The sequence below is a fragment of the Acanthopagrus latus genome, chromosome 16 (genome assembly GCF_904848185.1).
Source record: "Acanthopagrus latus isolate v.2019 chromosome 16, fAcaLat1.1, whole genome shotgun sequence".
Taxonomy (NCBI): Eukaryota; Metazoa; Chordata; class Actinopteri; order Spariformes; family Sparidae; genus Acanthopagrus; species Acanthopagrus latus.
Genome location: NC_051054.1, coordinates 25575593 through 25602522, shown reverse-complemented (window position 1 = coordinate 25602522; position 26930 = coordinate 25575593). Strand labels below are relative to the sequence as shown.

The 26930-nt window shown below is 40.7% G+C and overlaps 1 protein-coding gene across 3 annotated transcripts; it reads left to right on the top strand.

Moving 5' to 3' along the window:
* Positions 1-17487: 17487 nt before the first annotated feature.
* LOC119005200 lies at positions 17488-25474 on the top strand. Of its 3 annotated transcripts, none has more exons than XR_005070410.1 (2): positions 17488-25235; positions 25378-25474. XR_005070410.1 is itself a non-coding variant. In XM_037072760.1 (2 exons), the coding sequence occupies exon 2, from the start codon at positions 18712-18714 to the stop codon at positions 24742-24744; it is 6033 nt and encodes a 2010-aa protein (XP_036928655.1). In that variant the 5' UTR covers positions 17488-17815; positions 17958-18711; the 3' UTR covers positions 24745-25438. The 3 variants fall into 3 exon arrangements, 2 of the variants coding, with proteins under 2 accessions (XP_036928655.1, XP_036928656.1); XM_037072760.1 differs by having other exon boundaries at positions 17488-17815; positions 17958-25438; XM_037072761.1 differs by lacking the exon at positions 25378-25474 and having other exon boundaries at positions 17488-23873; positions 24584-24701.
* Positions 25475-26930: the final 1456 nt, after the last annotated feature.

The window sequence follows — 26930 nt, the reverse complement described above, 5'->3', positions numbered from 1 at the left end:
CAACGGCAGATGACTGGCTCATGAGGCTCCTTGTCAGTTTGAGGATCTCCCTCTGTAAATCACTGGTAACAGGAAAAGTATTTTCTGTTCTTTATTATAAATGATTGTTAAAGAAAGTATAACCGATCCCTTACATCAAGAGTTTCAGATCAGGTCTTCTGGTTACATTTTTGAATCCAGAATTTATAAAAATGCTGTCTTACTCTGTGCAACAAGTTCACAAGTTCACCACATCAACTAATCAAACAATGATTTGTCAATAAAGTCTTGTTTCCGCTTATTACAGGTTTAATGTTTTATGATTTTATTTTCTGTTTTAATTCAAGAATTTATCTTATTTAGAAACTGATTTTGTGCATTCAGTTTTTCTGCTTTCCCTGTTCCTTTATATTAGTTTGTCCTTTCGCACATAATGAGAGAAACGAGACCTGTGAAACATGAGTACAGTGTTGATGTCGATGAAAACTACATCGATGAAACCCAAGGTGTAACGAGTCTGAATTGCCCTTTAAACCCCATGTGTCCTTTCTCTTTCCGTAAATTCAATCCTGCCTCACAGACACTTTCACCAAGGACATTTTGGGTAAATTCTTCTCTTGAAAGCAGAGGAACATCTGGAGTTTTTTGGGTAATGTCGGAGGAATTCTCATATCTGATTCTCCTGAGAAAATATGCTTCTGTCTTTACTTCTTGTGGTTTTACACTGGGCACAGATAATTTGTCTCTAACTGTTTTCTGCGGTTCGAACAATCCTGTCCTTTCAGTCTCTTCTTTCATTCCCCCACTCCATCATTTAATGAATGTGGTTCCAGCCTGCGATGAACTACCTGGCGCTGCCGCAGCGCCAACCTTGCACCATCTGACATGAAGACAAATCGATGAAACCCTCCGGAGACACCTGCTGAGTTATGCGCATCTCCTGTGAGGTCGAACAAGGACTGCAGTGTATCCATGTAGTGCCTCTTACTCCATCATCTGTCACATGTTGATTTACTCTGGTTCAAATCCAGGTAAATTCTTCCCTTTTTTTTTTTTTTTTTTTTTATTTTTATACCTCGGAATCCAGATGGCTCGGCAGATAAATGGACGGATAGAAAAGATGGAAAGAATTAGCAGATACTTTCTCTAGAAAGCGTTACGCCGCTGTTTTTCAGGCTGTTACATCATTTACTGTAAACTGGGGTGTTTGTGTTCTGTTTGGTAAGTGTGAAATGATTTGATGATGTGACGAGAAGAGGGTGGTTATCCTCCGCGGTGCAGTTCACCGGCTTCCCGTTTGCCTTCACCTATAGTGCCGAGCTGAGTTGTGATAAATATGTTCAAATCTTTCCTGTCTTCCTCTGCTCTGTCTTCTGGAGCCTTAGTTTGATCCCATGGTTTATTTGTCTTAATCACCCAGAGGAACAAAGACAGAGCTGAGACCAAAGAAGGCTTTAGTACAATCATACTTCCAAGCCAGGAAAACAAACTCACTTCAGTCAGAGGTTCTGTCTCTTTCTTTTCTCTCCAGAGTTCCTGAACCTCGTTCTTATCATTTGTTTTCATTATCGTCTTTGAGTGACCGGCCCTGCGTTAATTCAAGATGACTCTAAGCTGGCTTAGCATGGCGCGATTTGACGCTGACATCAAAATAAAGAATTAAAAATACATTAAACTTTAAACGTTTTGTCTCCACGAGTCATCTGAAATGTTTCCGTGGTGAGACAACAGATCGTATCGCAGTGCTTGTTGTACTTCTGGAGAGCAAAAGTGCAGTGGTGACTTTCGCAGCAACGCGAATGATGAAGCACAGGGATGGAATGAAGCGGGTGGACGTGCGCTGTGTACAAACACATCTAAACAATTTATCCATTGGCCTCTGACAGCCTCCTGTGTTTGCTCCGCCGTGTGCACTACTGACCCATTCTGCAGCGCTCGAGTACAGTACAAGGCTGCCCTCTCATAACCCGCCAATGTTCCACCATAAAACATTATTTCAGAAATGTGTCGTAACCTTAAAACTAAACGCGTTGCTGGATTTTTACTCTGAAAGGAGAGAGAGGTGAGTGGTTTTCAGCGTGTCAGGGCCTGAAAATGACTTTAGCATGATGTGCATCTGCTTTGTGATTCTGGTCATAAATGCGTTACGTAAAGTATTGCTGCCTGAACTGTTGTCAAGGATGCACCCTGTTCCCTGTTTGACTGGTCTGTGTTTTGCATTTGGTCTCTTAATGGACTTGTGGAATCATGGAGAATGCAGTCTATACTGTAATATATGATGGTTGAGTGGCTAATAACACACCTCATTGAGCCTCACATTGTTTGTGTTGACGTTATGCATTCTTTTCTTCTTGGTCACAGAGCAGAGGTATTTTTCGGCTTTAGCTTAGAAACCACTGGGTTTTACTGAAGGAACGGTTTCACACTTTGAGGAATGGGCCTTCTCACTTTCTTGCTGCAAATTTGATCGACCAATTGCTCCCACCCTCATGTTTGTACACTTAACATCAAGCCAGGCCAGCAGCCAGTTAGCTTAGCTTAGCTTAAAGAAAAAGGGAAACAGCTAGCCTGGCTCTGGGCAAAGGTAGCGCATGCACCATACAGCACCTGGCTACATTTAACACCTAACATATTTTCCAATTTTATACAAAGATTGGTCGTTAAGTGTTGATATTTAATCAAATGAAGCTTTTGGTCAGAAATTTTGGTTTTGTTATTTACAGTTGCCTTTCAACTGTGCGCTTAACTAAGCTAAACTAAGCCAAGCTACCACTCTCCTGGCCATACTTACAGTGATATCAGCATTTGCCTCCAATAGGAGAGTTGTCTCTTCACTCTATTTTAACTGTGTTTTTGTTTTCCGGCTCACCCTAAAGAAAAATGTCGATCCTTCAGCTGCTCGTTGCTCCACCTTGTTCACCTCCTACTTTTTATCTCGGCCTTATGCTGTGTGGCATGTTTGGGAGTGCGCAGTGGGATTTTATAGTTTTTTCTTTTTTTCTGCTGAAAACAGCTACCTGAGGCTTCTGAAATGACGCTGGTTAGAATGGTGAGTGTGAATATGCAGGCTATGAAACCAGAACAGTGCACTGAGACTTGATATTTATATATATATATATATATATACACCCAAGTTATACTGCTCCAAGCAGCTCCTTTCAAACTATTCCTTTTTTACGAGGAAGAGAGCGTCAGTCTGCATATACAGCACGTTTGTATTGGGGTAAAACCACGAGAGTGAAATATCAGTGCAGCAGCCGAGCATAAAGTGTATAAAAAGTGGGACTTTTATGATGCTGACATCTGCGTGTTCTGTTTCGGTGTGTCAGATCGAGGTCCATATTGAATGCCTGTAAGTTTGTCTGGTATCCTATCTGCTGTCAGCTCTAAGCTGCATGCCTGATCCTCCCATGTAATGCGGTTATTTATCTTTCAGATGGAGGATCCATCCCGACAAGCGCACTCACACAAAGTATGCACGTTTGCACAGACACAGTGAGCGTGCACGCACTATACTCAAACAAAGCCTCACGAAATGAGAACCACATTGAGCTTTTGGTCGCTCTTTTTTGCTCTCTGAGACAATTTTAGAGTGGATGAATTATATTTGTCTTTTTTCTTTGTCCTCTTGTCCCCCTAAATCCTTCTGCCTCATCATCAGCAACACTGCTGTCCCCCATGGCTTTCCAGAAAGAAAGATTTGCTGCCACATGGCAGTTGGCAATAACACTTGCCTGTCTATCACTGTGGTTTTGGGTCTAATTTTCACAGAAAGAGTTACTGGTCCTGGCCTGTGGTGTAAATGTGAACAGTTTGAGCATACCGATGAAGAATGATCTGTTCTGTAGGTTTTTTGACTTTTCCAAAATCCTTTCGCAGATGTGGAAAGATGCACATATGTTGTTCACCTGTTTTGTGTGTGTGTGTGAGAGAGAGTGTGCGAGGTTTTACCATTGTGTAGTTGTCGAAAACAACTGTTACTGCAATCAGAAATGAAGTCATCTTCAGGTGCATCCAGGTACTGCTGCGATTTTGATATTGATGAGTTCATATTAAAACCCTGATTCCCACAAAGTTCGGACGCTGTGTAAGACTAAAAACATAATTTTTGACACTTGATCACCTAGCGCCTATCACTCCTGTCACACTTAACTTGATTACCCGCCAAAATTTCCTTTTGAGTCCTTTGGACCATTCCACAACTTTCCGAGTCTTTTGTTGCCCCTCAGAATGAACTTATACTTCCAAAAAAAAGTTGATGAAATGAAACATTAAAGGTGTTATTGATAACATTCAGACACTGAATGCGGTCATTCCATCCCCCACCTCCATTGCTGTCACTTCACATCACAGCTGTTCGAAACTTGTGCCTCCTCAAGTGGTTGCCAGTTTGATAGCTAGCTTGCTAATGTTAATGCCTCTAACGCTGGAGCAGTACAGTAGGGTGGGTGCATACTGTGGGACTCATTTTTATATTGTTTTTATTCCACAAACTGACAACCCCCAAGACCGTTAACACCACATGATGCCAACAGTGTTATACTGCTGGCTGACAAACCTGATTACATGCTGGAAGCAACCGTCGGAAACATCAAAATGTTTGTAGTTTCTGGGCTGTTTTCCTCAAAGGTGTCGGCGTGTAGTATGTTGATAAAAAATTCTGCGGAGGCAAGGCTGGGTGGAATGATAGAGCAATCTTTATTAAAACAGACTTGAGCCTAGCATCCGAACAGAGTGTGGCCACACCTCTGATATTCTCCAATCTAGGGCAAAGTAATGCCAAACGTTTTTGCCCCTTCTTGCCCTATCAGAACTCCTACGCTCTCGATCTTAGGAATTCTACCCAAGTGCCACCCCCCTTTCTCTGGTGTGGGGGCCTTTTTTAAAGTCTGTTCTCCATAACCGCCTACTTGTCCCAATTGGTCACTTTGGTGGGTTCAAGGTACATCTATCCAATGGGAAAGAAGAGAAGGATGGGTCTGCCTCACATCCTCTATGAAATAACTCTTGTGTGCGTTACTTAACTTTGCTGATGTCAGCTAAAGTGGACAGGATGGTCTCTCTACACTTAAATGACAATGTATACCTTGAGTCAGCTCTTAACCTCTGGTGTGGGCTCCTTCCTGTAGCTTATCTCTGATGCCCACTTCAGGGCTGATCAGGGCTCCTGGTTGTGGGGACCCCTCACACTGTCACATTCCCGCAGTTGTCTAAGGAGAGCATCTGGTCCCATCTCATCCTGTCTTCCTCCTATTCACTATTGTCTTAGAGCCCAGGATGTGTAGGAAACACACAGACACTACATAATTCCCCCCTTCGAGACCCACTAGGTCTCGAAAAAACCTATAAGCGCATCTGTAATAACACACCTTGGACCGACTCCTGTCGCGGCTTGTCTGTTTTCAACAAAGTCCTCCTCATCCAATCCTGTTGTTAAGTTCAGAGTCCTATTTTTGTTTTTATGTGAGCTTCAATTTAGGGAAAACTAATTACTTAACTTCTTATTAGGCCCTATAGCACATTATTTTAAGTTACTTTATGACTAGATAAGCTCACTATTTATCCTAATTAGGTCGAATTCGGCTACCCTTAGCCTCATCTGCAGGACTCCCCTCAGGTACACTTTTTCAGCAAGCTCTGAAAAATAGTTCTTATTCTCGAAATCTTTGCCTATGGCTTCTCATGTGTAGTTGTAGGGGAATCTCACAAATCAGCTGTTGCATCCCATTCCAAAAATATACCCCTCCTAAGGAGTATCAAAAAGAAATAGGAAACCTTACTAATCAACTATGGAGCATCCACGCCTTCAAGCCAATCTAGGCGAAGAGACTCCTTTGTAATTTACAAGTACCAATTACCATTTATACTCTAATTGAATGACCATATGCCAATCGGTCATTGGACTCCAAACTTTTTACAGGTCCTATTTTCCAATGTTATCAAAATGTATATATATCACCATGTGATGATATAAGAAGTAAAACCTAAGTAAAGTGTTAAGATTATTGCTCATTCCATACGGCACAGAATTTCAACAAAACACAACATTCACATCATGACATATTGATATACGTATGAGAACACAGAAATCTGTCTAACTCTACACGACGAAGCAAGCATGTCATCCTGTTGTATCCACTGAATACTCGTTCTTCAGCAGCATTGCTATTTAGAGTGGGATTTAGAGTGGCATGTTATCTGTAACACTCTGAATCGATGAATTCTCTCTCAGTCTTGTATATTTACTCGTACACATCTGTCATGTCATACTAATTTCCTGATGTAGCCTAAAATTAGTACTTGATAACCACTATACAACCCCAATTTCTTCAATATCATACATTTTCCAAATTTCAAATGTTTCAATTTCATTTCTTACATTCAATCTGTAGTTTTGCATCAATAATTTACTGATCCCCATTCAGAGTTTGGACACTTTTGGACACAGTTCTTGTCATCAACAATTCATCTGTTGTTTCATCCACATACTAATTAACATACATCAAATAACATTTTTATTCAATTGTTTTTTCCTAAACTCCCTGAAACAGTCTTTCCTGTTTCCTTTAAATCATGTTATGAATTGGTGTCACTGGATCTTCTTTGGTATTCATTGCCTGTGAGGACATTTCCGACATCTTCCCCTGGTGCTCCAGTGCTTCCAACTTCTTGCCCCTGGAGAGATAGATGTAAAAGCAGCTACCTTTGGAGATGCTCTGGGTCAGCAAACCTGTATGAACTTCATATTTATGTACCACTATACAGACAGGTAGACATTATTGATATTCAAAAGTTAGTGTTGACATCCTTCCTTGTTTCTAGAAAGAAAAACCTCAAGTTATCGCCACATTTTCAGCTGCCTGATCAGACATGTTATTATATAATTGCTTATGGGACATGAGGAGATCCATTGGTCAGAAGTTTCACAGCAGAATTATCTGAAAGGAAAATTAAGTTGGGGTTAATGAGGGGTGTATCAAAAATGTTTTGTTGGTTTGGCGAAGTATCGGCCATTGTCAGATATGGATGTGGTTCTCCATCCGGACCTGCAGGAATCAAAGCTAGTCTCTTAAGGAATGTACATCATTTTAGAGTAACATGCGAAATTGTTAGTAACACCTTTGTTAGTTCCACACTCATGTTTTGGTTAAAAGAGTAATTTTTCTCCTCCGGGAGAAGCATGCAAAACATGAACAGTCAGATAACACAAGATTATATCAGCTATGGCCATAACTTTTTGGAAAAAGCAGCTGTTACCCCCCTTTTCAAAAACTTAACAAGAATATCGGTGGTTTGAGAGGCCTAATCAAGCTTGATCTAAGTCAGTATATTTAAGTCAGTAGAGGTTACCTCGGCCTCACAAGTCAGTCAACGTCAGTCTTGGTCAAATGTTTCCCCCATGTGTAAAGTCATACATGGGTTGGGAGATCTCCACAAAATTATAAATCCATGGACAACAATAGCCTGTTAAATCCAATAAGGCAATCGTTTGTTTTCTTTCACAGTTTTTGAACATCCAAAATTGTCTGGATGTGATCGGAACCCAATTCACGATTCTCCGGAGTGTAATAGCGCCTTAAATTTTATGAAATAAGTTGCAACTTTGTCCTTCAAAACTTTAGGACTGTTTTCTGCCAGAAAACAAAGTAGAGACCTTGTCTCAGTTTAACCATGCCCCTGTATAGGAATACCTATACACAGCCCTTGTCCACATCTGAACATGTGCATTATCACACAATGACCACTAATGTTCCCCTCTCAGTTCCACAGCGAACAGAGATAAATCGGAGATGGAAACCCTATGGCATCTATATCCAAAAATGAACTTCACCATTAATATGGTTAATATTACACCATCTACTGGATGCTAACCAGCTTCATTTATGACTTCAGGCTATTTCAATTAACTCCACCCCCCTTTGATTTATATTCAGGCAAGACGATACAGGGCGAGATCAGCGATTCAACAATGGCACTTTGATTTATAATAGACTGAACAACAAAAGCAATGACCTCAGCAGCTTTAGGGATAAATGGATGTTGTCTTAACATAATCTATGAGTTTGATTTTGACTGGACAATAACAAAATTTGCCTATATAAATCTCTTACATTTCCAAACTAAACTTTTGTTTAAGGCCATCAAACTATCAAATATTATTAACAGCAATGCTTAGTCTTTAGAGATCAATCACTGTTTCTGTGTATGTGTGCAAAAACTGCAAAAACTCTGCTCCTTTGGAATTTTCTTCTCTTACCTTCCCCCCTTGCAACATGGGCTTGCCCATTTGCTTCTAGACACCATCTGGTGGTCTCTTCAATTTGGGGTCTGCAAATATTCAACAAATCTACTGTGGTGCGTTCTGCTAGAATGACATCCTCTCATTTCTATAGCTCCTGATGTTCTACAAATGTATCATGATTCTCCTTCACCATGCTTGTATTGAATATAAGTTATGTTATTTTGCAGCTTGACTTTGGAACCTCTTTTGGAAAATAAAACTCACTCAATCAAATAGTAAACTGGTCTAACAGGCTGGTTATTGAGCCATAGCTCAACTTGGGGACCTTGTATACAAAACAGTCATAGCGCCTATGTGGTCTAATTCTAAATGGCAAGTCCTGTCCATTGCACACTAACTTTCAGCTTCTCTTTTGTAAGCACAGTTCAGCCTGCTGATTTGAGTTGGTTATTCATTGCTGTAACTATTGTATTACTAATTACTTATAGTTTGCCTCTCATGTATATTTTACAATCTGAACATTTTTACTGACTAATTCTGTTATTCTTTTCACTATTAGTATTTTAGTTCCTTTCAATATCTTTGACTGATCTGGACCAGTAAGAACTTTTTAATTCATATCGCTTCTTGTAATTTTCACTCTACTAACTTAGGTATATGATGTGTGAGGTGTCTCTATGTTCTTTTTCCTGTATGTAAAACCCAAACAATTACTAGGATTCAACACTAAAATGGGAACTCTGCAGAAGGATTTAACACTGCACAGTATATAGCCTTTGGAGGAGTTCAAGCCACCCAGGCATGTGGATCAGGTACATCTGCCGGAAAGTCAGCCAAACAGCCATACGTTTCTTTACAGGCAACAATGGTGTGTTGCTCTGAGGACTCTTAGTTATCTACAAGACGTGTTTATAGTAGCCCTTTTGTTTGTGATATCGTCCCCTGGATTACCTCCTCCTCTGTTGGGTACTAGTTCTTCCGTGGAGGCCAGGTTCTGGGTTGGAGCTCGACTTCTGCCGGTCAGGCTGACTTCCCGAGTCCAATGTCCGTGCTGTGTCCGTAAACAACCGTTTGTAGTTGTCCCAGTCCTTGGGTGGAGATCATCATTTTCATGAGCTCCTGGTTTTTACTTTCCCAAATGGCAGAGTTTCTTTTGTTGGAACAGAAGCAGCATCCTCTGTTTCTGCCATCATTTCTCTCACATGTTCTTGTTCATAATCCTTGATTAAGAGTCATGTCATGTTCTTTGCCAAGATATTCATCCTTGTTTGTTCTCATGGGTGCTTCTTGTGGTCCCACAACTATACAACTGAAGCTGAGCAGAGTTTGTTTTGAGTGGCGACTTATCCATTCATCTGAACCTGACTGAGCCGCACACCTGAAGTACCTGATTCCTCCGCAAGCTTCTTCCTCTTTTCTTTCTATCTCTGATTTTCAAACAACTCCAAGATACCGAGCTTTGTCTGTCTCTCCTCGTATAAACAGTAGAATCTCTATATTAAATGGGACTCCTGTTGAAAGTTGTCCAGTTACCAATATCTGAATATCTGGATAGATGATAAGCTATCTTTTAAATTCACATTACTGAACCAACTAAAATCTAGATGATCACTGATTTATTATAACCTAGCTTGCCTTACTTTGAAATATAAAAACAACTTGTTCAGGTCCCCCCTTGTTTCTGCTCTAGATTATGCTGACGTCATTTACATTCAAGCTGTTCTCCCCCCTTTGAAACCCCTTGAGGCAGGTATCATTTTGTACTTTGTTTTATTACAGGTGATGGGTTTAGAACTCATCACTGGGTCCTTCACGACAAAGTTGGATCACCGTCTATATCTGTAAGGAGGCAACAACACTACATGATTCGTATCTACAAGGCCCTACTGATTGTTTTATCTAATTATCTTACCAATTTTATCTCTTTTAGAAATTGTAATGCTTACACTTGTTCACTGGAGTCCTTGATTTTAGACATTTCTACTATAAGAACCATATTCAGAAAGACTGTGATTTATAGTCCGCTTTTAAGCTGAATCATCTTATCTCTTTAGATATTTCCCAAAATGCCTGTTGTTCGATGTTCTGCAGTCTGAATGTAATCGTGATTTATCATGTTGTGTATGCGTATTCATGTATTTTGTGCTCCGGGCATCCTTAGAAAGGACAGTTGTGCCCACTTGAGCTTCCCTGGAAAAATTTAGGCTTAATTCATTCATTAAGGGTTTCATTCACCGGTTAAGGTTGACCAATTTCCAGTCAGCGCTTATGCCCTTTCTCTGATATATCTGCAATCTCTTTTATGAAGACGTTGCTTTTTTGTACCACACCAACAGGGGTAGATGTTTTTGAAATTCCTGAGCCCATCAGGATTGACAGTGTGAAATTCTATCCTTCTACTTTCTTGTTCATAAATTTTTAGATACTGTTAAAAAGGATAATTACCCCTTTCAGGAAGTTACTCAAATCCAAATAAATCAATCAAAACTGTGTTCCCAGAACATTGTGTCACCAGAAACACCTCTTAAGAAACAATGGAGTAAATTTGCGGACCGCAGTGAGAGCCTGTAATGTATCGCCTTTAAAAACTGTAACGTTTCTGGACTCGACTGTCTGTGAGGATAGAAGGAAAATAGAAACCTAAAAGTTCATCAGCTTTTTCTGACAACTGATAACTGTCGCTGACGTCTGTGCCAGTCTTTCCACTGTTTATGTCCTTCAGTAATTATAAACTAATTCAGACATCAGATACTGAATCATCCAAGATTGAATCAAATCCTATACTCAAATAATGAAATCGCTATCAACAACCAATGATCTGCTGTAGCTGATCAGTCAATTACCAAGCTCTACTTGTAATTCTTTCCTTATTCGTGTTCCCCTTGTATATTCAATAACACTGTGAGCATGTAAATGTTGTCGCCTTAAACGTCTGTGAGTTTATGAGCATGCGTGTCTCTGTCTTCTTAGGGTTATCTCAGGGGGTGTATCCGTGTGCGTGTCCTTAAGGGGTTTGTGGATAAGATCGCACTAGCCTGACAGATTCAGCGTGGGTCCCGCAGGCGGATGTCACGAGCAAACCTAACCGGTGTCCGGTGATTGTTGTACGTCTCCCGTTCTTAGATGTTATGTCTTCTTTCTCGGACTCTCGCGACCCCGGTATATAGAGAGAAGTAGATTAAAACACAAATGAAGACTGTTTCATCCATAGAGCAAGCCAAAACTCAATTCTTTATCATCATCCAAACAATATAAACATCATGCAGGTTTAGTTTAACATCGTTTATCATGTTATTAAGGCGGATCCAATGTATTTAAAAAACTCAATCGTATAATCATTGAAGCTTTAAACAGTTATCACCGGTTATCCGTATGTAAGTGTGGGAGGGGGAGTAACTCCACACTCGCAGCGACGCTCTCTCTATCTGCGCGTTCACACATCAGCTGTTTTCTCTGTGTCCTCTCTCTCTGTTACGCGGTCACGCGCCCTCTGAACTCCTCTCAACCTCAGCGAGTCAAAGACTGGATCAGCTCATTGTCAATCCTAAATCAACCCTTTTTATCTGCCAACATTCAGACCGCCATTTTAGATCAAAAACTACGCCCTAAAGAAATATTTGCTAAACTCATGACCACTTTATCATTTATAAATTTCGATTTAATCATTTGCTCTGAGGAGGTGTTTTAGAGCAAACTCAATGTGTATGATTTGATTTTACTCCCTGTATGAAAATATCCAGGCTCCACTACATATATGTCTAACTAATCAGCTTTGGATAACCCAAATTTCCCCAATATATTTAAATACCCAATCCTGTCAGTACTGTGGTTTGGTGTTTGTCACTACTCCAATCATGCATTTTTAGCTGTCTCCTATCTTCAGATTTTTTTCAGCGATTTATGTTTTAACTTTTATGTCAAATTTCTTTTTACAAATACTTAGGCTTGAGATATTACTTTTCTCTAATTGAACTAATTTTCCTTCACTTCGCATCAGGGCTTCCCCCTCTGATATGTGGGGGCTACTGTGCATAAAGGCCATTTCCATACTTTGACCAGCTACACCAGTCAGCCAAATAAACAATTGTCCGTACGTCCACAAATGTCTACTTACTCGTACTCCTTGAACTTCTCCACCAACAAATCAAGCATCATCCCCAGTTAATTACTCATCCCCTGCTTGATAACGGCTAAGAACACCCCACTGGATTCCTCTGATCCACAGTCAACTAGGATGCATTGCCTTTATTCACACAAATCATATATGTGTGTTTTAATCTTATATTTGACTTGCTATCAACTTTCCCACCTACTTTCTGCATCTTCTCTCCGCATAATATCCCTTTAGCTCTCCTTATTGCCTCTACTCTTTCTCTTTTAGGTGATCGATGGTGCTAGTCATGCATAAGACTTATAACTTTATTGATAGGGAAATCTCCAAACCACCAATTCCTCCTTTCCTTTGCTATATAGCTAATTAACACCAAGTAATATTTCCTTCATGTGAACTTCTGTGCAGTTCTGCATAGATTTAATTCTATTTCACCTAAATTTTAGTCCTTCAAGATCTAGTTCGGATTTACAGTAACAATTTTAACTGTAAATTTTCACCTATAAGGCAAAGGAAGGGCAGGAATCGTACTTCCCTATGGGTCATCCATCTAATATCCTATCTTTTGAATATCACGTTATCTATACAACACCTATGCATTGTATATGATATATTTTAATAATGCGCATTTGTATAGATTACTTATAACTAATTCCATGGACAAACACTCAGCTTTCACATCAACTTTAGCTGACTCCTAACCACACACAGCTTCAGAGGACACAATAAGCACTGAACACTACAAACCACTACCGGGCCCCCTCTTTTTCCTTTAGACGAACAAACACAAACACTTATTCAGCTGAATTTCATCAGAGCTCTTCTACCTAACACATACTGCAACTTGGTTTGTTGGACTCAGAATACGGAAAACCGCCTCTAACAGCCCACCAAGTGCCAAACCACTTTAGATTAGAGTCCATGGGCGTCGCACGCACCCATAGACTTGTCGAATTTCTATTGTCGCAACCATAAGTTTGATTTGACATAACATTTCTCTCTCATTCTAAATTTTTGTGGTCTTCATCTTTTTTTTTTTTTTTCCGGCCAGTCTTTTCTATTCTTTTTCTGTATTTGAGACAACTCAACCATGCAGCCAATGAAGACCAATGCCCCGCATGTCTTATGACAATGTTTGCCTGCATCGGATGGCCATCAATTCAGTCATTGCTGCCACAGCAGTTTCCCTTTTTCACTTATTCTCTATTTCTCTTTTCTCTATTCCTCTATTGTCAGCAATCTCTTTTCTCTATATTGTCTGACCATTTCTTCTTCATTATATTTTTTTATTCTTTTCTGTCATTTTCTTTTCTTATTTATTCTTCATTATATTTTTTTATTCTTTTCTGTCATTTTCTTTTCTTGTTTCTTCTTCACTCTTTGAGACAACCTAGCGCGTAGGAAATAGTGACTAATCTCACGCATGACTTCCAGCAAATGGCTCAACGCCATACCTGCATCGTATTACCAATTAATTCATAAATCTCTACCGCATCAGTTTCTCCTTTTCTCTCAATTTAGAAAATTTAGACAGAATCGTATCAACAAACTACACACCTGTTGCCCAGTTCCCCCGTTTTGGTAATTTTCGGTTTGACAGATATTGGAAAACACACACACAGTCCCATCCAGGGCCTGAGTTTGACCCCTGGAGCGAAATGCTCACCTTGTTTGCCGGCTGGGGTGAAAGTCAGTCTCTGGACTCCTGTCGTGTGTCCAAGTTGTCAAAAACCATCCTGTTCGTGACGCCACCTGTAGTTTCTGGGCTGTTTTCCTCAAAGGTGTCGGCGTGTAGTATGTTGATAAAAAATTCTGCGGAGGCAAGGCTGGGTGGAATGATAGAGCAATCTTTATTAAAACAGACTTGAGCCTAGCATCCGAACAGAGTGTGGCCACACCTCTGATATTCTCCAATCTAGGGCAAAGTAATGCCAAACGTTTTTGCCCCTTCTTGCCCTATCAGAACTCCTACGCTCTCGATCTTAGGAATTCTACCCAAGTGCCACCCCCCTTTCTCTGGTGTGGGGGCCTTTTTTAAAGTCTGTTCTCCATAACCGCCTACTTGTCCCAATTGGTCACTTTGGTGGGTTCAAGGTACATCTATCCAATGGGAAAGAAGAGAAGGATGGGTCTGCCTCACATCCTCTATGAAATAACTCTTGTGTGCGTTACTTAACTTTGCTGATGTCAGCTAAAGTGGACAGGATGGTCTCTCTACACTTAAATGACAATGTATACCTTGAGTCAGCTCTTAACCTCTGGTGTGGGCTCCTTCCTGTAGCTTATCTCTGATGCCCACTTCAGGGCTGATCAGGGCTCCTGGTTGTGGGGACCCTCACACTGTCACATTCCCGCAGTTGTCTAAGGAGAGCATCTGGTCCCATCTCATCCTGTCTTCCTCCTATTCACTATTGTCTTAGAGCCCAGGATGTGTAGGAAACACACAGACACTACACATGGTTTCACTTGTTTCATCACTCATTTCAGTCAGACGTCTTTACTTGCAAAATCAAGCGTTTCAGGGCGCTGGCTGCTCTTTTTAGGGAGTTAGAGCAGATTCATCTGTATTCAAGCCAAAAATGCTTTCTCAGCTTAGATTTTGCTCCAAATGTATGAATTTGACCTAAACATGATGTGGAAACATGGTTTTACTTGTTTCATCATTGTTTTCATCAAGACGTGTTTTCTTGCCAAATCACGCGATGTAGAGCGCTGGGAGCTTGTTTTAGGGAGTTAGAGCAGATTCATCTGTATTCAAGCCAAAAATGCTTTCTCAGCTTAGATTTTGCTCAAAATGTATGAATTTGACCAAAACATGATGTGGAAACATGGTTTCACTTGTTTCATCACTCATTTCAGTCAGACGTCTTTACTTGCCAAATCAAGCGTTTCAGGGAGCTGGGAGCTTCTTTAGGCAGTTATAGCAGATTCATCTGTATTCAAGCCAAAAATGCTTTTTCAACTTAGATTTTGCTCAAAATGTATGAATTTGACCTAAACATGATGTGGAAACATGGTTTCACTTGTTTCATCACTCATTTCAGTCAGACGTCTTTACTTGCCAAATCAAGCGTTTCAGGGCGCTGGGAGCTCTTTTTAGGGAGTTAGAGCAGATTCATCTGTATTCAAGCCAAAAATGCTTTCTCAGCTTAGATTTTGCTCAAAATGTATGAATTTGACCTAAACATGATGTGGAAACATGGTTTTACTTGTTTCATCATTGTTTTCATCAAGACGTGTTTTCTTGCCAAATCACGCGATGTAGAGCGCTGGGAGCTTGTTTTAGGGAGTTAGAGCAGATTCATCTGTATTCAAGCCAAAAATGCTTTCTCAGCTTAGATTTTGCTCAAAATGTATGAATTTGACCTAAACATGATGTGGAAACATGGTTTCACTTGTTTCATCACTCATTTCAGTCAGACGTCTTTACTTGCCAAATCAAGCGTTTCAGGGCGCTGGGAGCTCTTTTTAGGGAGTTAGAGCAGATTCATCTGTATTCAAGCCAAAAATGCTTTCTCAGCTTAGATTTTGCTCAAAATGTATGAATTTGACCTAAACATGATGTGGAAACATGGTTTCACTTGTTTCATCACTCATTTCAGTCAGACGTCTTTACTTGCCAAATCAAGCGTTTCAGGGCGCTGGGAGCTTGTTTTAGGCATTTATAGCAGATTCATCTGTATTCAAGCCAAAAATGCTTCCTCAGCTTAGATTTTGCTCAAAATCTATGAATTTGACCTAAACATGATGTGGAAACATGGTTTCACTTGTTTCATCACTCATTTCAGTCAGACGTCTTTACTTGCCAAATCAAGCGTTTCAGGGCGCTGGGAGCTTGTTTGACGGAGTTAGAGCAGATTCATCTGTATTCAAGCCAAAAATGCTTTCTCAGCTTAGATTTTGCTCAAAATGTATGAATTTGACCTAAACATGATGTGGAAACATGGTTTCACTTGTTTCATCACTCATTTCAGTCAGACGTCTTTACTTGCCAAATCAAGCGTTTCAGGGCGCTGGGAGCTTGTTTTAGGCATTTATAGCAGATTCATCTGTATTCAAGCCAAAAATGCTTTCTCAGCTTAGATTTTGCTCAAAATGTATGAATTTGACCTAAACATGATGTGGAAACATGGTTTCACTTGTTTCATCACTCATTTCAGTCAGACGTCTTTACTTGCCAAATCAAGCGTTTCAGGGCGCTGGGAGCTCTTTTTAGGGAGTTAGAGCAGATTCATCTGTATTCAAGCCAAAAATGCTTTCTCAGCTTAGATTTTGCTCAAAATGTATGAATTTGACCTAAACATGATGTGGAAACATGGTTTCACTTGTTTCATCACTCATTTCAGTCAGACGTCTTTACTTGCCAAATCAAGCGTTTCAGGGCGCTGGGAGCTTGTTTTAGGCATTCATAGCAGATTCATCTGTATTCAAGCCAAAAATGCTTTCTCAGCTTAGATTTTGCTCAAAATCTATGAATTTGACCTAAACATGATGTGGAAACATGGTTTCACTTGTTTCCTCACTCATTTCAGTCAGACGTCTTTACTTGCCAAATCAAGCGTTTCAGGGCGCTGGGAGCTTGTTTGACGGAGTTAGAGCAGATTCATCTGTATTCAAGCCAAAAATGCTTTCTCAGCTTAGATTTTGCTCAAAATGTATGAATTTGACCTAAACATGATGTGGAAACATGGTTTCACTTGTTTCATCACTCATTTCAGTCAGACGTGTTTTCTTGCCAAATCAGGCGATTTAGAGCGCTGGGACCTTGTTTGACGGAGTTAGAGCAGATTCATCTGTATTCAAGCCAAAAATGCTTTCTCAGCTTAGATTTTGCTCAAAATGTATGAATTTGACCTAAACATGATGTGGAAACATGGTTTCACTTGTTTCATCACTCATTTCAGTCAGACGTCTTTATTTACCAAATCAAGCGTTTCAGGGCGCTGGCAGCTCTTTTTAGGGAGTTAGAGCAGATTCATCTGTATTCAAGCCAAAAATGCTTTCTCAGCTTAGATTTTGCTCAAAATGTATGAATTTGACCTAAACATGATGTGGAAACATGGTTTTACTTGTTTCATCATTGTTTTCATCAAGACGTGTTTTCTTGCCAAATCACACGATGTAGAGCGCTGGGAGCTTGTTTTAGGGAGTGTAGCGAACGCTGAAACATAAACATTTTTTGTGTGTATTTATTTATTTTACATTTAATATTTATTTCATATTTTTTGGGAAATATTTGTATTTGAGAATATTTTGATTATTTTCTGCATACTTGATATATACTGGAAAATTGTAAAATTAACGTCACTTGACCACGTCATCAGTTAGGTCATCACATGGTCTCGTGCATTTGGTCAGTAAGTTTCTTTTTTGGACAAAGACAGCGTGTGCATGAGCAAGCGGCACATGAAAAGACAAAGGACTGAAATAGTGGAGAAATGGACATTTAGCAACTCCTAACCTTCTGGTTGGAGGGGCACACGGTATGGACATTTGATTTAAATAATTTGTATGTGTGTAAGATATGTTTTTGCTTTAATATTTCTGTAATAAGTTTGAACTAAGTGATTCATGAAACATGACGGTTTCACTGATGTATATTTGCCACCGTGTATTCTATTGCAGTGTTCACGGTGGTCTTGGGCGTTTTAAGACAAATATGCTGTAATAAACGTTTGAACCATCAGTCGGAGCGTTGCGCATTCATCCACCAGTAAAGAAAAGTTGGGAGCAGCTACAGTGAACACGTTAACCACGCGTGTGCAGCTCAGCCCGAGGCCAGAGAACATCGAGGGATTTCACGCGCTGAAGGCATGCTGTGAACTCGTCAAGCCACTTCGAGATGGACGAGAGAGGGGAAGAAAAGACCGTCGCGGCCTGAAGATGACAGCTCGTCGGCACGAATGAAGACATCGAAAGCTTCAAGAAAAAACAGCTCGTCTGCCGACCTCGGAAAGCTACGCGGAGCCTTGCAACTGCGGTGAATTGCAACACATGGCGTCGGCTCTGCCTCGAGGACACGGATTGAGACTGTGCCGTTTCCGCAAATCGCCTCAAGAGAGCAAGAACGTGCCGTGGTCGTGAGTGGATTCAGCAAGCCCTTGGCTCTCAGGTTTCAACAGTGAATAAGAAACGAACATTGTAACTTGTACATATTTAAATAATTGTGAAAGGCCATTGTGTGCATATTTTATGTGAATGTTTTAAGCCTTTGTTAATAGGTCATTTTACATTCAAGCCTATTCTGTTTTTCTTGTTTGGCTTAACATATGTGTGACGAATATTTGAATTTAATTGTGAGGATTATTTGTAGTATAAGTTCTACAAAACGGTTTAAGATTTAATTACTACTTCATAGTAAATTACAATAGTTAAGAAAATGGATAAAGATAAAGAAAGGGCTCTTGTGCTTGAGGGAGTAAAACAGGCTCTTGAAGAAGAGAAATTAGAATTACAAACCAAATTAGAAACTGAAACAGATGCAGAAATAAGAGAAGAAATAACAAACCGTCTGACTGAAATTGACATTAGTCTGCAAACTCAAAATGTAGAGAGCGAGGAACCAACTTTTCAACCTGAAGAAACAAATCAACCTGAGCAATTTAGGCGATCAGCAAGAGAGCGAAAACCAACTGAAAAGCAGCTGGCCTATATTAAAGATGAGAGTGATAAAAAGGAAAGAAAGTTTATGTTAACTTATGCAAGCTTTAAAGGTGAGGTTCAGTACACCAGGAGCAAACTTAAAGAAGAATGTGACAAAGAGAAACTTGAAGCTATGATCACTACTTTGGAAGAATATGAGTCACACTTAAAGCAGGTGTATGAGGGCTTACGTTCATTGACAACACCAAGTCAAGATATAAGAAGGCGAATGGATAGCTGTACTTCAGTAACTAAAGAAGTAGTTGCTCTACTGAAAATGCGTTGCTCAGAAGTAGGCAAAGAGTTTGATGCTGCTGCAAGAAATGAATCACTCGTTAAATTACTTCAGAGAGAAGAAGCGAGATCGATATATGGATCCACTGTATCAAGGGCTGGTGCAGATAGTGTAGCAGAAAGTCAGGTGTCAATAAAGAGAGCAGAAGCAGCAGCACGCTTAGCGTCAAAACGTGCGGAAATAAACAGAGAAAGTGAAATTGCTGCTCAAAGAAAGGAAGTGTTTGAACAGCAAGAAAAATTGAAAATGCTGGAAAATCAAAGAGATCTGGAAGCTATGCAAGCTGAATATGATGTTTATGCAGAGGAGGAAACAAGAATGAATACGGAAATAGGAGAAAAGAAAGAAGTAACTCTGCCTCCAAATCAGTCACAAGGAGAAAAGAAAGAAATAACTCTGTCTCCAAATAAGCTCCGAACATGGCATAATACAGCTTCACATGCTCAGATTCCCCAGGGCAAATCAGACACTCCTCATTCTGAAAAAGAATCAGAGCAAAAATTGAGTGAAACTTCACTAGTACAAGCCTTCAAAGACTCTCTGATAATGACAAGACTTCCGGCACCTGAGCCATCCGTGTTTACTGGTGATCCTCTCAAATTCACTGAATGGAGAACCAGCTTTAAAGCGTTGATTGAGACTTCCTGTACAAACTCAGCACATAGACTGTTTTATCTCAGAAAATACATAAGCGGAGATGCACTGTCTGTGCTAGAAGGAACTTTTTACAGAAGTGATGATGAAGCATATACACAAGCATGGGATGCACTGAACAAGCGCTATGGCCACCCATTCATAGTGCAAAGAGCCTTCAGAGGTAAACTTAGTAGCTGGCCCAAGATAGGACCAAAAGAGCCACTAAAATTAAGAGAGTTCAGTGATTTCCTTGTGTCATGCAAAAATGCAATGCCTCACATATCAGGTCTGAAAGTGCTGGATGATTGTGAGGAGAATCAAAGGCTGCTCCAGAAACTTCCTGACTGGGCAACAGCACGATGGAATCGAATTGTCACCAAAGAATTGGATGATGGCAAGCCATATCCAAGCTTTGAAGAGTTCTCCAAATTCTTAGCAGAGGAGGCTCGCATTGCCTGTAACCCGGTGTCCTCACTTCATGCCTTGAAAGGGACAGAGGAGAAAGCAGGCACAGAAGTGAAACGCATCAAAGCCAGAACCCTAGTAACAACAACAAAGGTTGCTCAAGGGAAAGCTAAGGATTCAGGTGAATCAGCAGGCTCGACAGTTAATCCATCTGCAGCTCAAGCTAAGAAGCAAATAAAATGCATATGTTGTCAGCAGAACCACTTTATTTACAAATGTGAGAGGTTTGCTGCTCTGACTCTTGATGAGAAGAAAGCGTTTGTCAAAACCAACAATATGTGCTTTGCTTGCTTGAGAGTTGGCCATGTTGCAAAAGATTGCCGGAAAAGGGCTACTTGCAATGTTTGTAGAAAAAGCCATCCAACTCCATTGCATGACGAACCGGCTCAAGAAGAAAAGCCTGAAGCAGGTCAACAGCAAGACAGTTCCTCTACTGCTTTGTGTAGTGTGAACATGACCAATTCTGACCACACATCAATGATAGTCCCAGTGTGGCTGTCTAGTGATGTCAAAAATAGCCCAGAAATATTAGTATATGCTTTGCTAGACACACAAAGTAGCAATACATTTGTTTCTGAAGATGTGTGTGAAAAACTTGAGGCACACACTGAACCTATTAAGCTCAAGTTGTCAACAATGACTGGCAGGTCAATAGTGAATTGTCACAGAGCCATTGGGTTAAAGGTCAGAGGATACAGTTCCAAAGAATGCATTGAATTACCACCAGCATACACTCGAGAAGATATCCCGTTGGAGAAAACCAGCATTCCAACTCGGGAAACAGCCAAGGCATGGACACACTTGCTTAGTATAGCTGATGAGATGCCAGAGTTACTAGCCTGTCCTGCTGGACTGCTAATAGGCTACGACTGTTGCAGAGCTCTGAAGCCTAAGGAAGTTGTGTCAGGAGCTGAACATGAGCCATATGCAGTGAAAACACACCTCGGGTGGAGTGTGGTTGGTGCCAAAACGCCTACTACTGGTGCACTAACAAATGCTGGATTCTGCTATCGCATCTCTGTGAAAGAAATTCCACCTATTACTCCTGCATGTGCAATTAAGGCTCTTGAGAAAGATTTTCAGGATACAAATCCTACAGATGGAACAATCTCTCAAGAAGATATTCAGTTCTTGCAAATACTGAATGAGGGAATTCATCACAATGACAATGGTCATCTAGAGATGCCTCTACCCTTTAGAGAGCGACCTCAACTGCCTAACAACAAACATCTAGCAACAGTTAGGCTGAAACATTTGAAAGGGAAGATGGATAAAAATCCCAAATACAAGTCGGACTATGTACAGTTCATGGCCAATGTTTTCAAAGATGGTGATGCAGAGGAAGTCCATGCAACACCTAAAGAAGGGAATACCTGGTACATTCCACACCATGGTGTGTACCACCCGCGAAAACCAGAGAAGATAAGAGTGGTCTTCGACTGTTCGGCCAAATACGAAGGCACTTCATTAAATGATCACCTCCTCACGGGACCTGATTTAACCAATGCCTTGACTGGAGTGCTGTGTCGGTTCCGACAATATCCAATTGCAATCAACTGCGATGTGCAGAAAATGTTCCATCGCTTTCATGTTACTCCAGAAGATAGGGATTTCATGAGGTTCCTGTGGTGGGAGAATGGGAACACAATGACTGAGCCGAAAGAGTACCGCATGAGGGTGCACATATTTGGTGCGGCATCATCGCCAGGATGTGCGAATTACGGCATGAAATACCTCGCCACCAAGTATGAGCATGAGTACCCCATGGCTGCAAGCTTCATCCGTAAGAACTTTTATGTGGATGATGGACTTGCTAGTCTGGATACAGTTGAAAAAGCCAAGCAACTTGTTCATGAAGCAAGAGAAGTCTGTCAGAAGGGACATCTGCGACTGCACAAGTTTGTTTGCAATAACAGAGCTGTCCTGGAGACCATTCCAGAAAGTGAGCGCGCTGTAGAAGTCAAAGATGTGGACTTGAACTACACAGAACTGCCAGCTCAGAGAGTGCTAGGAGTGAAGTGGAACATAGAAATGGATGTCTTTTCATTCAATGTTGTCCACCAAGAAAGAACAGCCACTCGCCGAGGCATCTTATCCACAGTCGCTACCTTATACGATCCGCTAGGATTTCTGGCCCCTTACATCTTGACTGGGAAAAGAATCTTGCAAGAAATGTGCAAGCGAGGTGTCGGCTGGGATGAGCCTGTCCCGCCAGAACTAAAGCCAAAGTGGGAGACATGGCTCAATGACCTCTACAATCTTCAAAACATCCAAATAACAAGGTGCTTTGTTCCCAGCTATATTGGCACGATCCAGAAGATTGAGCTGCATCACTTTTCTGATGCCAGTAATGATGGCTATGGGCAGTGCTCATATATCAGGGTAGTAGCTGAGGAACAGGTGCATTGCACTTTAGTTATGGCTAAGGCTAGGGTAGCACCCATGAAGATTGTGAGCATCCCACGTCTGGAGCTCACTGCTGCCACAATCTCTGCAGCCGTAAGCAAGATTCTCAGAGAAGAGCTTGACCTGAGGATAGATGAAGAGTACTTTTGGACGGATTCGCAAGTCGTATTGGCTTACATCAAAAACGATGCCCGTCGATTCCATGTTTTCGTAGCGAATCGGATACAAAAGATCAGAGATGCTACTGACCCCAATCGATGGTTTTACATTGAGACAAGTCAAAATCCGGCAGATCATGCATCTAGAGGACTCAAGGTGGCAGATCTAATGGCATCAGATTGGCTAACAGGACCCAAGTTCTTGTGGGAACAAGAAATTGTGACCAATCCAACATCCCCAGAGCTTCTCATAGGTGATCCAGAGGTCAAAGTCTTGAAAACTGATGTTGCGGAGCAAGACGACCTCCTGGAAAGATTGGCAAGATTTTCAGACTGGGTCACATGCCTTAATGTGGTTGCTCGAATCCAGAGGTTGGCTCATAGGGACATATCTGGGCCTGTTACTTTCGAAGAGCGAAAGAAAGCGACTCTCGTGCTGATCAAGGCAGCACAAAAGGAAGCATTTGGAGAAGAGCTCAAACTGCTGAGCCAATCACAAAAACTCAGGAAAACTCATAATATGTATGAGCTTGACCCATTTCTTGAGGACGGAGTGCTCAGAGTTGGTGGCAGGTTAAGAAAGTCATCAGCGTCGCTGGAGTTCAAACATCCCGTCATACTTCCGAAAGAAGGCATTGTAACACAACTAATACTTGACCATTGCCATAAAAGAACACAACATCAAGGCCGAGGACAAACACTGAACGAACTCAGAGCCAGTGGCTACTGGATAATGGGTGCCAGCAAGGTTGTGGCCAGGCACATCAAGAGTTGTGTGACATGTAGGAGAGTGCGGGGCCGAACTGAAGAACAGCGCATGGCTGACTTGCCTGTTGATAGACTAGAGCCGTCTCCTCCTTTCCTTTACACAGGCATTGACTGTTTTGGCCCTTTCTACACAAAACAAGGAAGAAAGGAGTTCAAACGGTATGGGTTGTTGTTAACATGCTTAAGCTCACGGGCCATTCATATTGAGATGCTCGAGGACCTGACAACCGATGCATTTCTAAATGCATTGCGATGCTTCATAGCAATAAGAGGAACAGTCAGACAAATCAGATCTGACCAAGGTACGAATTTCTTAGGGGCAAAGAATGAGATGAGAAAGTGCTTGTTGGAACTTGACAAGGAAAGGATCGCGACTTATCTCGCAAGAAAGGAATGTGACTTCCTTATGAATGTTCCCGAAGCTAGTCATATGGGAGGCATATGGGAGCGTCAGATACGCACAACCAGGAGTGTGATGAGCTCTGTCCTTGCTCAGGCAAAAGGTCGACTGGATGACTCCTCACTAAGAACTTTCTTCTATGAGGCCATGTCCATAGTCAACAGTCGCCCACTGACAACTAACACGCTCTCTGATCCCAAAAGTATTGCACCATTGACACCCAACCACTTGCTTACATTGAAACCTACGGTACCTCTTCCACCTCCAGGAAAGTTTCTTCCAGAAGATCTGTATGCAAGAAAAAGATGGCGCAAAGTACAGTATCTCTCAGAACTGTTCTGGAGCAGGTGGCGACGAGAATACTTAGCCAACATCAGCCTTCGACAGCAGTGGCATACAACCAGACGAAATGTGCAGGTTGGAGATGTAGTCCTTATTAGGGATGAAAACACACCTAGAAATGAGTGGCCACTAGCTAAAGTTGTTGAGGCACAAGAAGACGATGATGGTCTCGTAAGAAAGGTGAAAATACAAGTAGGTCAAAGTAAGTTAGGACCTAAAGGTGAGCGCTTAACACAACCTTCATTTCTTGAGCGCCCAGTCCAGAAATTAGTTATGTTAGTTGAAAATAGGTCAAAATAGCTTCACATTAAAATAAGAATGAGAATAATCAGTCTCCTAATTTAGCAATCTATTCATTAGAATTTATGGGTAAAAATTTAGTTTCAAGTTATTGGAAAATTACAAGTTTTATTTCTTTGAATATGGTGAAAGTAAACCTTTTGTAATTTTGGTGGCAGTGTAGCGAACGCTGAAACATAAACATTTTTTGTGTGTATTTATTTATTTTACATTTAATATTTATTTCATATTTTTTGGGAAATATTTGTATTTGAGAATATTTTGATTATTTTCTGCATACTTGATATATACTGGAAAATTGTAAAATTAACGTCACTTGACCACGTCATCAGTTAGGTCATCACATGGTCTCGTGCATTTGGTCAGTAAGTTTCTTTTTTGGACAAAGACAGCGTGTGCATGAGCAAGCGGCACATGAAAAGACAAAGGACTGAAATAGTGGAGAAATGGACATTTAGCAACTCCTAACCTTCTGGTTGGAGGGGCACACGGTATGGACATTTGATTTAAATAATTTGTATGTGTGTAAGATATGTTTTTGCTTTAATATTTCTGTAATAAGTTTGAACTAAGTGATTCATGAAACATGACGGTTTCACTGATGTATATTTGCCACCGTGTATTCTATTGCAGTGTTCACGGTGGTCTTGGGCGTTTTAAGACAAATATGCTGTAATAAACGTTTGAACCATCAGTCGGAGCGTTGCGCATTCATCCACCAGTAAAGAAAAGTTGGGAGCAGCTACAGGGAGTTAGAGCAGATTCATCTGTATTCAAGCCAAAAATGCTTTCTCAGCTTAGATTTTGCTCAAAATTTATGAATTTGACCTAAACATAGTGTGGAAAGAAGGTTTCACTTGTTTCATCATTCACTTCAGTCAGACGTGTTTTCTTGTCAAATCAAGCGATTTAGAGCGCTAGGAGCTTATTTAACGGAGTTAGAGCAGAGTCATCTGTATTCAAGCCAAAAATGCTTTCTCAGCTCAGATTTTACTCAAAATGTATGAATTTGACCTAAACATAGTGTGGATACATGATTTCACTTGTTTCATCATTCATTTCAGTCAGACGTCTTTTCTTGCCTAATCAAGCGATTTAGAGCGCTGGGAGCTTGTTTGACGGAGTTAGAGCAGATTCATTTGTATTCAAGCCAAAAATGCTTTCTCAGCTTAGATGTTGCTCAAAATGTATGAATTTGACCTAAACATACTGTGGAAACATGGTTTCACTTGTTTAATCATTTATTTCAGTCAGACGTGTTTTCTTGCCAAATCAAGCGATTTAGAGCGCTGGGAGCTTGTTTTAGGGAGTTAGGGCAGATTCATCTGTATTCAAGCCAAAAATGCTTTGTTTGACGGAGTTAGAGCAGATTCATCTGTATTCAAGCCAAAAATGCTTTCTCAGCTTAGATTTTGCTCAAAATGTATGATTTTGACCTACACATAGTGTGGAAAGAAGGTTTCACTTGTTTCATTTCAGTCAGACGTGTTTTCTTGCCAAATCAAGCGATTTAGAGCGCTGGGAGCTTGTTTTAGGGGGTTAGAGCAGATTCATCTGTATTCAAGCCAAAAATGCTTTCTCAGCTTAGATATTGCTCAAAATATATGAATTTGAAATAAATATATTGTGAAAACATCGTTTCACTTGTTTCATCATTCATTTCAGTCAGACGTCTTTTCTTGCCAAATCAAGCCATTTAGAGCGCTGGGAGCTTGTTTTAGGGAGTGAGAGCAGATTATTCTGTATTCAAGCCAAAAATGCTTTCTGAGCTCATATTTTGCTCAAAATGTATGAATTTGACCTAAACATATTGTGGAAACATGGTTTCACTTGTTTCAACATTGTTTTCATTAATACGTGTTTTCTTGCCTAATCAAGCGATATAGAGCGCTGGGAGCTTGTTATAGGCACTTAAAGCAGATTCATCTGTATTCAAGCCAAAAATGCTTTCTCAGCTTAGATTTTGCTCAAAATGTATGAATTTGACCTAAACATAGTGTGGAAAAATGGTTTCACTTGTTTCATCATTCATTTCAGTCAGACGTGTTTTCTTGCCAAATCAAGCGATTTAGAGCGCTGGGAGCTTGTTTTAGGCAGTTAGAGCAGATTAAGCTGTATTCATGCCAAAAATACTTTCGCAGCTTAGATATTGCTCAAAATGTATGAATTTGACCTAAACATAGTGT

Coding starts and splice junctions, on each gene's coding strand:
- LOC119005200 (XM_037072760.1), top strand. CDS start 18,712: ATGGATAAAGATAAAGAAAGGGCTCTTGTGCTTGAGGGAGTAAAACAG.